This window comes from Sinocyclocheilus rhinocerous, unplaced genomic scaffold, assembly GCF_001515625.1.
Source record: "Sinocyclocheilus rhinocerous isolate Xijiao unplaced genomic scaffold, SAMN03320098_v1.1 scaffold1338, whole genome shotgun sequence".
NCBI lineage: Eukaryota > Metazoa > Chordata > Actinopteri > Cypriniformes > Cyprinidae > Sinocyclocheilus > Sinocyclocheilus rhinocerous.
In genome coordinates this window covers 262,127-275,745 of record NW_015632722.1, presented here as the reverse complement: position 1 = coordinate 275,745, position 13,619 = coordinate 262,127, and the positions used below count along the sequence as shown (strand labels likewise).

The 13,619-nt window shown below is 36.4% G+C and overlaps 1 protein-coding gene across 1 annotated transcript in view; it reads right to left on the bottom strand.

Annotated features, from left to right (window-relative positions):
* Nucleotides 1-13,619, bottom strand: part of LOC107742859 (CUB and sushi domain-containing protein 3-like) — a gene marked incomplete at its 5' end in the record, with an annotated part of 265,370 nt that overhangs the window by 16,845 nt on the left and 234,906 nt on the right. The window contains 5 exons of the mRNA XM_016555932.1: nucleotides 291-365; nucleotides 4,635-4,808; nucleotides 6,593-6,766; nucleotides 8,835-9,014; nucleotides 11,355-11,531. Of these exons, the coding sequence (XP_016411418.1) occupies nucleotides 291-365; nucleotides 4,635-4,808; nucleotides 6,593-6,766; nucleotides 8,835-9,014; nucleotides 11,355-11,531 (780 nt within the window). The remainder of the gene's footprint in view (nucleotides 1-290; nucleotides 366-4,634; nucleotides 4,809-6,592; nucleotides 6,767-8,834; nucleotides 9,015-11,354; nucleotides 11,532-13,619) is intronic.

Sequence of the window (13,619 nt, the reverse complement as noted above, 5' to 3'; positions counted from 1 at the left end):
AATATAATATAATATAATATAATATAATATAATACAATAATATTACAGTGCATGAGTATATAACACATGTAAAAATAAAATATATATATAATATATGAGTGAAAGTTTTATTTTTTTTTTGAAAAATTAATATTACTTCTTATACTAAACAATACATTTCAAATTAGTTGGTTCATATTAGTTCTTATTTCTTAGAATTTTGGTTTGTCCCTTTTTAGCTTTAATGAGAGCAGCACTCAAGCTGAAATGAACTCCACATGTTTTTAATTATATATGTAGTCATCTTGCTACCTTAAAGCCAAAGGTCCTGTTGAGAGAGCCATAACGGGGCATCCCAGGGTTCTCACAGGTGGTACGGGTTGGCTCTGAGAAAAGAAAGGAAGAAGAAAGACAAAACAAATGAATATCCAGTCACATTCTTCTCAATATCTTCTTATCTGTCACAACTGAGGCAGTTTCTTTTTCACCACCATAAGAACATAACAACATTTCAGCTCTCATAAATATGTGCTACATCGCCCTTCATGAGCCCAAACACATCTCTCAAAGCAATGCTAAGACTCGGCTTATAGTGATGGTTATGGGGCCTGTGTGCTTATGTAAGTGCTGCAGCAGTGTTGTAACATTTGTTTTTTTTTTATGGTGGGCTGATGGAGACGCAGCAGGGGGCAGTGTTGCTGCAGCAGTGCATCTGCTACCACACAGCTGTGCTGCTCTGTAATTGGGATGTAGAGCACATTTTTGAGCTGAGGCAGAGACCCTTGATTCAATGCAGGTATGTAAATGACAGGATTACACAACCGACCCCTTTTCCATGCCGTTTTTTTGAGCGTGTAGCTTCTAATACTGAGTCAGCACACAGAAAATATATGACTGCATTGCCATATTGAGAAAAGAGTTGCAGACAGTGTTCGCGCTGCTTTGATTTTGAAGGAAGAGCCCACTAGGAGGCCAAATAGTATCAAGTAGAAACTAGTACATCTGATTCACTGACTATTTATTTATTTTTTTACAAGTATTAAAAATCAGGTTGTCACCACCAGAAGATACACTTTTATAAACAGAAATATTTAAACACGGATGAAAAACAATATAATATAATATAATATAATATAATATAATATAATATAATATAATAAAATAATAAAGTTGCATATGCCTAACAATATGACAAAATATGACAAAATGCCCAACATATACCCAACAATATGTCAAAATGTGTCAAAATTTTGGTTTCTAAATGTCTCTGATTCTTTCATGTTCTTGGTTGCCAATAATGCACTGCACAAAACACACTAAGGTCAGCATAAACCTGTCCTCACTGCAAGTGATCTTTGTGTTTATTGTTGCTTGGGTCATATTTTCTTGTACCCTGTGTAGTTTAGTTCAAATTTTTTGAGGATGAGGTCATGTCACACAACCTGTTCATGTCGCCATCTGCCTAATTTGTTAGCTTCTACCAACTGATATATGAATCTGCAACTGGACGCACAATTTTTAATTTTTATTTTTTTACGTCAACAACAAAAGACATGGAGAAAGTTTTCTCTAACTTTTAAAAAATTTATTTTGCTACACCTAACTATGCACAATTTTAAGGTTAGTTGAATTTCATTATTTGCATCTAATTTCGTCCGTGCCACTGAACTAGACTACACAGGGTTTATCTTAGTCAGTGAGAAGAGCCAATAGGATTCATTCTATAAGAATTGTTGTGTATAATTATTTAGTGGCCTTTTAGAGCACTTCATTTCCACCCCCCAACACCCTATATTACTTTTGTATGGTGTCTTTGAGGGTGTAATATGAGGCCATAATAATACTCCATTGAAAGAGCTAAATGATTACACCTGCTTTTGGGCTATGGCTGACATCTTCTGTTGGCACAATACACTAAATGCTTAAAAACGCCAACCAGAGCTCATCCAAATCTCCAGCTGGCTGTTCATGGCTCCTCAATAATAGCCTCATAGAGTTGGGACCAATTATTCAATTACTTGCTCAATTAAAAAGAATTATCGATGTATTTATTGACGTTAGGAGAAGGACTCCCTTATGGTATATAAACTGAGGGGTTTAATCAGATAAACACTGTGCTTAGGGGGACAGTGAGAAGAGTCTTTGTTAATGAGACATGGAGAAATGGATGTAGATAATACAGCCAAAGGCCAGTTCATACACAGAGAAGGAAAAGTGAAAGAAATAAAGTATGTATGTATACATAAATAGAAATACTGTCAGAACTAATTCATAGGACTCTATATTTTAAAAGAGAGAGAAACAATTCTTTGTGAATAATTTGATTCTTTGATTCAGTTCACATCAGTCTCTATGGTGTCTCTCGCAATTCAAAAGCACCCTAAAGCAGCTTTAGAGAGATCAGTGCCTTAATACCCTCCAGTAAGGGAACCTGGGGTGAAAGTAACAAGGGAAAAAACTGTAAGGGTAGAATGCGAAATAAACCCTGGGAGGAACAAAGACTCAAAACTTGAAGTTTAAGTTACAAACTCATGAATTCATGTAGTTTAACTCTAGTCAAACTACCTTACCTAAACAGTTATCGACACTAAAAGTCAGAAACAGAAAATATCTTCAGAATATCAGATGGTAATATTTAATCCTGCAAATAAGAGAATTTATATTACACAAACAGTATAAAGATCTATATAAACAGTACGGATCTAAATTTGGGCGACATCAGTATGTACATTTATTTTCTACAATAAATGCAGCAATAAAAAAAACACTTTCAAACACAAGTTGAAAAAAGTGATAAGGGTTCAATTAGTTAACACTGTTAATTCATTATACCTAATGCATTAACTAATGAACATTTCTTTACAGGATTTATTAATCTAGGTTCATGTTAATTTGAACATATTGTTGTTCATTGTTAATTCATGCCTTTTCAGACTACATTAATGTTAATTTATACAACTTGAAAGGCTAAAATGTATTTGTACAATGTAGAAATGAACATAAACCAAGATTAATAAAAGCTGTAAAAGAATTGTTCACTGTGAGTTCCTGACACCTAATGCATTTACTTTTGACGAATTGAACCTGAATTGTAAAGTGTAACCGATGAATCATTTGATTGGTGAATTATAGAACTTCAGCCAGGTACATGCCTCAGTGCACCTGTGTTTGAGAAGGTCATGGGAACCGAGCCGAGAAGCAGAGGACAATAACTTCACAACAGCTGCCACTGCCAGCCATCAAGAAGTGAGTTTCTCAAGTTGAAGTTTCTCATACAATTTCATTGCTCACTTCATACTCGTCTACTCGTCTGCCAACTGTTCCCACTTCCCTTGTTCTGTGGTCACTAAAAGGAGTGGCTTTGCTCTTTCCCACCATAATTGTGTCAATACAACATCAAGCCCGATTGGAGCAGCACTGGCCTGGGCTGCCAGGGCTGTGGGAGGGCATCGATTTCTTTGGAATTGTTGTTGCTAAATACTTTTGAGCTTGTTTGTGTACTGGGTGACAAATAATACCAAAAGGGCTTATCATTGTGTGCGGTAATCATAAGACACAGCAGCCAGGGCTACTGGAAAGCAATATTTGAGGCAAAACTTGAAATTCTGACCACCTAGCTTCCACTGAACTGAACCATGAAACCATAAAGAGTCGAATGACTTAAAGTGATAGTTCACCCAAAACTGAAAATTAGCCCATGATTTACTCACCCTCAAACCATCCTAGGTGTATATGACTTTCTTCTTCCAGACGGATCCAATCGGAGTTATATAAAAAAATTGTCCTGGCTCTTCCAAGCTTTATAATGGCAGTGGGCGGGTGTTTCTGTTCAACAGTCCAAAAGAAGTCCAATAAAGCTCATCCACTGGCAATAAAAGGTGCCTCTAACGGCTCCCGGGGGGTGAATAAAGCTTTCCTGTAGCGAATCAATGCATTTTTGTAAGAAACATATTCATTTTTAAAACATTATAACCACTTTTCTGTAGCTTGCTCTAACTGTTGTATGTGGAAGCCGTTCCGGGAGGATGGGCTTCCGCATACAACAGTTAGAGCAAGCTACAGAAAAGTGGTTATAACGTTTTAAAAACGGATATGTTTCTTACAAAAACGGATTGATTCGCTACAGGAACAGTTAGTGGAAGCTAGAGATTACTGTCTATACAATTTTAAATATGGATATGTTTCTTACAAAAATGCATCGATTCGCTACAGGAGGCCTTTATTAACCCCCCGGAGCTGTGTGAGGCACTTTTTATTATGGATGGATGCGCTTTATTGGACTTCTTTTGGACTGTTGAACAGAAACAACCGCCCACTGCCATTATAAAGCTCTGAAGAGCCAGGACATTTTTTTTTTTAAATAACTCTGCTTGTATTCGTCTGAAAGAAGAAAGTCATATACACCTAGTATGGCTTGAGGGTGAGTAAATCATGGGCTAATTTTAATTTTTGGGTGAACTATCCCTTTAAGTGACCATAATTGCTTCTTGCTTAGGAGTTGGACGCAGTGGTCAGCTTCAGCTGGCTGATTATTTGGTTTTTAGCATTATTAGGTTTTGATATACAAACATACAACAATTATTATGATAGTCTGTTTGACTGGGAATTTAACATATGGCTTAAACATGCAAACTGTGCCAGTATAATTGATTTACCTATACAGCGAGGCTGGGATCCACTCCAGGTGCCATCAGCCTGGCAAATGCGTGTAGTACTGCCTACTGGGATGTAGGAAGCCATGCAGCTAAATGACACCTCGGACTGGTAGATGAAACTGCGGCCTTCCCTCGAGCCAAAAGCAGGGATTCCAGGATCTCCACAGAACTTAGCTATAATCACAGAGATCATAAAGAAACACTTTCAGCAAAATCATTCTCAAACGGTTAGGCATGAATGATGCTAAACGCTTTGTCTTTATAAAACAAAGTGCATGCTTTATTATGTTGTCCTTAATATTTACCACTTCTCAGAAAGAGAGAAAAAGTGTATAAAATATTGAAATTGTGAACACAGAAATGTGAGGAATATTCAAAAGTTGTTTAAAATGTAATGATTTACAATCTGCAATATACATTGTATATTGCCTACCATTGGTTCATTCATCAAACTCGAAATGGAAGGTCGAAACAAGCAGACTTCATTGTGGGATATTGCATCATGCTGTGTGCTCTGATGTATGTATACTGCACATTTTGGCAAATGTATTAGGTCATGCATGTGCATAGAGTCTCTTATTCTGACCAAGGCCGCACAATGAAAAATACAGTAAAGTATTAGGTCATGCATGTGCATAGAGTCTCTTATTCTGACCAAGGTCGCACAATGAAAAATACAGTAAAAATAAATAAAAATAATATTGGGAAATATTATCACAATTTAAAATAACATTAAAATAACAATTAGAATAATCATGTGACACTGAAGACTGGAGTAATGACAGCTTTGCCATCACAGGAATAAATTACATTTTAAAATAGATTAAAATAGATTAAATAACATACATAACATTTATTCCTGTGATGGCAAAGCGGAATTTTCAGAAGCCATTACTCCAGTCTTCAGTGTCCCATGATCCTTCAAAAATCTTTCTAATATGCTGATTTGGTGCTCATGAAACCTTTTTTAATATCAATGCTTTTTTTCAACAGCATTTATTAAATCTTTTTTAACATCATATATGTCTTCAATGTCAATTTCTAATCAATTTCATGCGTCCTTGCTGAATACAAATTTTCTCTTCTTAAAAAAATCATACTGACCCCAAACTTTTAAATGGTAGCGTACATATTATATACTGCAGGTATAGTAAGAATAGTCTGCTATTATGCTATTCTGAACATAGCCACATAATACTGGGGGAAGTCCCAAGCCCTGTGGTAAATGTTATCCATGGCCCTACCACTGTCAGGCAAACAATAGGTCTCTGGAGGGAAAATCAATCACATGGTTGACGTCATCAGCTGTCTGATCCATCATAAATATGCTGGTCAGACTACTGTGCCTGAGATCTAGCACTACAAACTTGACTTTTCTTGATGAATTATAGATATGCTGTCAGGATATAAAATAAAAGTGGAAAAGAAAGAGAAGGAAAAAAATCAGTACCCTGACAAATTCAGAGGTATGCTTTCTATCTCGAGCAAAATATTTTTTTTTAACATTGGCTGCTTTTGTTCCATGTGAGGGCTAAAACAAGGGTACCTTTGTGATAACTAGGCTTTTTAAACTTTAAATTCTCATACCATGCCTGGAGGTTCTTCATCTTAGTCATCATACAGCAATGTGCTGAAACAGACTGACATCCCACCATGCTGAGCCCACCTTGTCTGGTGTCCTAAACAAATATTGCTGCATAATCCAGCAGATCTAATTGAAAAAGAAATTTTGACCTATATGTTCTCATTCATTGATGACCCAATCAATCAATCAATCAATCAATCAATGTCTGAACATGACTTCCTCGTCAACAGCACATAGATAAGTTGCAGACATAAGGCAAGGTGTGAACTTTCTGCTGCTTTTTTGGGAAATGTTGGCATGCATAGGGTTGCAAACACCCACAGGGATGAAGCAGTCAGTTTGATTAATATTAATAGAGTAGTACAGTACTCACGCAAGCACTGGGGCACCTCACCACTCCATGTACCATTGCCCACACAGGTGAGAATGGCAGGGAAAGAGAGCTCATATCCTGGGGAGCAGCTGTAACTCACGCTGGTGCCCCACTCAAAGTCACGTCCCTCCAGGAGGCCGTTTGAGATTGGCGGAGGAGCTGCGCAGGTAACGGCTAAAGGAAGAAGTGAAACAGAGGAGAGTTAAGCTTATACTTAAGAATGGCATGTTTAATACAATTACAACGTAACCAACATAAAAATTCTACTTTAAATAAGTACATTTGTCTTGATTTCCAGTAAAAATGAGTAAACACCCTTAAAATAAATGAAATAGTCCAAATGATGTTACTACTTTAATGACATAGACATAAATTTATTATGAATAATCTTAGTTAATACGTAAGCTGTTAACTACAGAAGTTCTAAGCGCTCATGCTATATATATTTTTTCCTTCTTGTTTTCTCGTTATAACGACTTAATTTTCTCGTGATCTCGACAACGAGAAAAGAACTCGTTATGTCGAGATCACGAGAAAATTAAGTCGTTATAACGAGAAAACAAGAAGGAAAAAAATAATAATGCATGGCCTTAGAACTTCCGTAGTTAACAGATTTATGAATATACAAATATAAGACAACAATATGTGTAAAAAAGTGTAGCAGTAACTATAACGGTACTAGCAGGTTCAGTTAGGTAGAGAGATTAATTGCTTCTGCTAACACTACTGCCAATGCCTTGCTCAAACGGCCACTCATGATGACACATGCCCCCACTTATGGTGCAACATCCCAATACAACGCTCACACACACACACACACACACACCATAGTAAAGTTCTAGCCAGACGGTGATTACTGCCTGCAAAAACTATGCTTCGACTGTTTCTTTATGAGCTGATAGTGTTGTCTTCGCTCAACTCATGTTGATAGAACCGATAAACTTCTAACAAAGCCCACTGTTGTATTATGAATCAGAATCAGTGTTGGCATCCATTAAAGAGGCCTGGACCAGATTGGAGTTCCTAAGCTAATAAATATTTCACATATACCATCTAAAACTGCAGGAAAGAGACAGAAGGGACATGCACACACTCAATGTCAGGATCCTCCCCACACCTGAAGCGTTTGACAGAGGTGGGAGTGGTTCTTTTTTGAGTCAACTCACTTTAGCATGCATATTAATGGCTCTGTGAGACAGAATATAAGTTTAGACCGAGGATATGAAGTTCAAGGCTCCTCAGATATGTATGCACAACATGTCCTTTAAGAGACAGGAGGAGGCCACTGCCTTCAGGAATAAATGAGACATCTGTCTATCTAAATGAGCTTAGCAAAATGGCATTCGATGCCAGGGCACTGGTGAGGATCACAAATGCATCGTCCAATCCTGGAATTCAATTTCATATCACTTTATATATTCTGTACCAGTTCATCTCCTGGCAGTAGGAAGTTGACAGGAGTCATTTGTGAAATTAATTACGAGAAATGCAAGGGCTCATAGGTCAAAGCTGATTATAATAATGGGGACAACACAGCCCTTAAGGGGTGAACGCTCAGTCTACAAATGTGTTCCCGTCATTTGTCCAACAGCATGATTGGTTGATAAAACATGAATGTTTACCATTCATTGTAGCGCAATTTCACAAGAAAAGATGACCTACAAGGGTGGATAAACATTCCTCCCCTTGTTAGCTCTACATTTCAAACAAGACATCCATCACAATGGCGAAGACACAAAGCTGGAAGACCTCAACTCACTCTGGGTAAAGCATCTGTGCATCTAACGCTCGGGGCAGTCGGGGCCAGATGTGCAAATATATCAGTGAGCGAATAATCTTTTAGGCCTTGCCTTGTGAACAATAAAGCTATTTGGCTTTACTAGTCAGAGAAAATGCTAGAGTAATGTGTTAATCTTGGGACGATGAAGCCTATGGAAGAAATGGGAAATCAGGTAACACTTTACAATAAGGTTTGATTTTAAGCTGATGCATGAAGCAACATTAACCTAAATTAATAAATACTGTAAATGTTAGTTTGGTAAAATATATTATTGTTTAATGTTAATCCATTTTTGTTCATGGTCCATTAAAATTTTTTTATTTATTCAACTTAATAAATTAAGGATGACTTTAACTCAATACTTTAACTAATGTAAACAAATTGAACCTTATTGTAAAATGTTACCACAGTTTATTAGAACTGTTAATTTTAATGTTAAATGATGTTTAAATCAAGTTTCACCTTTACAGAAAGGCACTGGGGCATTCCAGGTACCGTTTCCGGTACATGTGATGGTGGAGAAACTCTCGGTTTCCATCGTGTAGCCAGGCTGGCACACAAAAGTGATGTTTTGTCCAATGGTAAAGTCCTCACCATATCTCAGCCCATTTGCTGGCACTCCGGGGTCTCCGCAGTTGATCACTGAAAAGTAAAGATCACAGTTATGATGCTTATAGGCCAAAATTAACTACTGTGTTGAGTACGATGTGCTAATAGTCTCTATTTGAGATAAAAGTCTGGCCAATTTACAATCTGCCAAACAACAGCAGTGTAGATCTTTATTCAGTATCTAATACAAATACAACTCTTCAGATGGCAATCATAGCTTTTTGTGGCAATGTGATTGAAGCTATCGAAACAAACCTCGGGGAGCCACGTTTCACAAATCATCTTTAACAACTCATTTACGCTACAACAATCTTTAGAACCCCTGGCTTTTTATTTCAAATGATAGATCTTGTTATTATGTAAAGAAATCAATAGTAGCACGTAAGCACGGCTCCTATTTGAGATAAAAGTCTGGCCAATTTACAATCTGCCAAACAACAGCAGTGTAGATCTTTATTCAGTATCTAATACAAATACAACTCTTCAGATGGCAATCATAGCTTTTTGTGGCAATGTGATTGAAGCTATCGAAACAAACCTCGGGGAGCCACGTTTCACAAATCATCTTTGACAACTCATTTACGCTACAACAATCTTTAGAACCCCTGTCTTTTTATTTCAAATGATAGATCTTATTATTATGTAAAGAAATCAATAGTAGCACGCAAGCACGGCTCCCATCCCACCGGTGTCCCCGAGGTGCAACTTCAAATCAATTCCACAGATCTTTTACAATTATCATTCTTTCCAATGGATAAATAAGAGGAGGTCGGATTGGAATGATGTGAGAAAGAATGCGGCGCCACTGGAATTCAGATGAAACAAATTAGTAGTTTTGCACTTTGCTGTGGCTGACAAAACCCTGTCGGATCAGTGCATTTATTTAATTATTTCCCAGACGCAACATCTTAATTTCCTCTATTGATTTATGTTCGAACATTACTTATTTATCACCCTTGAGTTGCCATACGTTTTGTGTCTTTTGGAAAAGGACGGAAAATTATGTTTTGTAAAATCCATCAGCAGCCTTGCACATAAACATGTCAGCTGATGGTGAGAAATGGCTAACGCTAAATGCTAATGTGACTCCTCCCTTGGACAAAGCCATGTATCACCGCTTTTGCTCCATTCAATAAACACATGTAGCGCTGCATCAATCAGAGCTGGTTTGGTGCACCGCCCATATAATTCCAGTCAATGGTATGCAGGGAATACGCCCACGTTTAAGGGTGAACGTTTGAGAGCATTAAGGGATGTGATTATGGATGAGAATGCCAACTTACCTAGACACATTACGCAGGTTAAGCTGTTTTATTGTGCTGTGACTCTTCATCATTTCTCAAACAACTACTACTGCGAGAGTTTTTAATTAACTAGATATGCGAGCGTTCCATCACTCAAAAATTGAACTGAAATAGATTCAAATGATACAAAGCGTGATCCGTATGCTAACCATGAGCAAAAAACAATGCTGGAACAAATAGCTATTTGGTTACTGGTTAACATCATCAAATAGTTCATTTGACCTAAGAGACATTGATGCTTTTAAATAAAAGATTACTAAGACAAACATTTTTCTTTGGAATATTATGTCCTATCAATCATAATAGGTTCATAGACCAGACTGTAAAATAAGTCAGTAAAAAAAACAAAAAACAGCACATTGCTACAATAAAACATGTTAATTGGTTAACTGCAAGTTACCCTACCATACACAGTTAAAAACCATAAATCGTTATGGACAGGCCCTTTATGAAGATCACCGAGTCATTATGTGGTTTTCTACTGTACCATCTGTTTTATTATGGTGGTTGTTAAAGTAAAAAAAAGCAGAATTTGGTAGTTTGTACAGTTATAAGATGTAAAATATACAGATACCATAATGTTCATGGCAGGGCATAACATAATTGATTTATGTATCTAACAGAGCCAGAAGAGGAACAATTCTGACCTTTACATCTTCCTCCCTTTTGACAAAAGAACATCTTGGAGCTACCACGGAGAAACCGAATCCTACAATCCCACTCATTCTGACCCAATTCTTCCACGAAATGCACTGAAACCTTTCTAACCTTCTGTATAGCATTCTTTAAAGGAACACCAGTTACTCTCACAAATTAAACGTTCATAAAGTTGGTCCCCTGAACCCTCAGCAAGAGGACTTCTCTCTATCAGTCAAGGTCTTTTACCACGACGATACATTTTTAGTACAGCTTTACACAAATGACTCCCACAAGCACATCTGTCATATCACCTCATTACAACCTGTAATGAAGCACTGCTGAGGCCATTTTGGTTTATTCAAAAACAAACAACCCTTTATTTCTATTTAAAGCTCAACAAATACCCTGCTGTATCTTGTTTCACACTTACAGGTGCAGTTGGGTGCAGTGCCAGACCAAGTGCCGTTAGCTTGGCATTGGCGTGTGGTGGAGCCGCTTAGCAGGTAGCCATCCATACAGGAATAGATGACCGAATGTGAGAAGGTGGTGCCGTCCAGTCGATATACCCGTCCGTTACTGGGAGACCCAGGGTTACCACACTGCACAGCTGTAGTATTATAAAAACAAAAATTTATGAAAAGTTATTGCCTGAGAGTACACAACTAAAATTCTTGAGTGAAATAACATGTCACATTTTTTAGTAATATCATTAGGGACCACAGGAGATAACTCGGGGGCGTCAGTGTTTCTTTTGTCTGCTTTTATTTTTTTATCTCAAGGTTTCTTGTTGTCTCTGGTCTCAACTTGTTCCAGTTGTTCACACATGTATCTCATTTCCCTATTTTCCTTTGTGTACTATATTGTGACATGCTTCATCATTTTGAGTCATTCTGACCCAGAAACACAAATATTTTTATGTACTAAAGGAAAAAGGAAAGTCTCGGATTTGATGATATCTGATTATATTATTATTATGTTTTTATGAGATATATTCACTTAAAATGATGGCTGTCATAAAACATTGTTTTTAAAGGAGTCCTATTATGCTCTTTTACAAAGTTTTGATTTTGTTTTGGGGTGTACTAGAACAGGCTCTCATACTAGGCTGTTCGAAAAACACATTATTTTTCACATATTTTACATTATTACAACACCTCCCTCCCCAGTCTGGCATGATCATTTAGAGCGCGATTTAAACCCAGATGATTGTAACCACTATAAGTTCGTCTGCCTTGGGAAAGCTAGTGTGTCTCCGACATAGTGATAACACTCGTTGCCTTCTCTAGTGCAGCTCAACCAGGTCTCGTCCCATTCGTCGATATCACAAATCCCGGAAAATATGCGTTGTAGTCCAAACGAGTCGTTCGTTGTAGTTTTTGAAATGTGATTTCTGTTAAATAAAATATCTCCTTTTGAAGTGGACTTTGAACTTTGTAACTTTGCAGATCTTTTTTTATGCTCAAACAGCAACATTACAGACTAACTAAAGTTGAAAAAGTGAAAAAGCATAACAGGACCCCTTTAAGAAAATTATCTCTAAAGAATCCAAACAGAAATCATAGACATTATCAAAATTTTAGACATTATCTGACAGAATAAGGAGATTTACGCAAAAGTACTCTAGTTTAAAAAAAACTTTTATAATGTTTTAAAGATTTCTATTTCAAATAAATTCTGTTCTTTTGAACTTTCTATTCATTGTATAATTCTGAAAAAAAAAATGCATTATGGTTTCCACATAACATATTAAGTAGCACAACTATTTTCAACATAATAAGAAATGTTACTTGAGCATATTAAAATAATTTCTGAAGGATCGTGTGACAATCAAGACTGGAGTAACAAATGCTTAAAATTCAGCTTTGTCATCACAGGAATAAATTCGATTTAAAATATATTAATAAAAAAACTGTTATTTTAAATTATAATAATATTTCACAATATAATGTTCAGGGTTCAGACCCACTCTTTCTGTTTAAATCTAGATAAAAGACACATCTCTTTAGCCAAGCATTCACATAATGTATTTCATAACCCTGTACTTCAGTTACATCTGATCAAATGCACATTAACATTATTTTGCTTGGGAACAGCAGCTATGCTATTTTTTCTCTATTTCCTTCTCTGTTTCTGCCTAACTAGGAATTACACAAGCTTCAGTCTGGATCTAGCCCTTACAAAGACCTGAGATGACCGAACACCTAAGAGATGATGCCAACCCTCAGACAACATACAAATCTACCAAATTTTGCTATAAGTTTGATCGCAACATATAATCATTGGGTAACACTTTATAATAACTGCACACTATGAGTCATTAGTTAAGCATTAGTAAATAGTCAATTCAATTCCTTTATAAAGCATTGTTCCAACATTAATAGGCATTATTAAGCAGTTTATAAATACAGCTATAAATGTTTTGTTCTTGAGCATATCTATAATGTTTAATAATTGTATTTTCATACTTTATTAATGATCAATTTATCAGTTCTAAATTATTACGTTATTTACAAACCAGTTATTTAGTTGTCAGGGGTTCATAAGATCATTCAGAAAGTGTAAGTAAATGATTAATAAACTATTTAAATGTACATATATAAATCTTATTATTTAGACACATGATAATAGTTGCTTAGTGTGTTAATAACTGCTTTATTGACACATATTCCTGCTGTAATTCATGATTAAGTCAGGT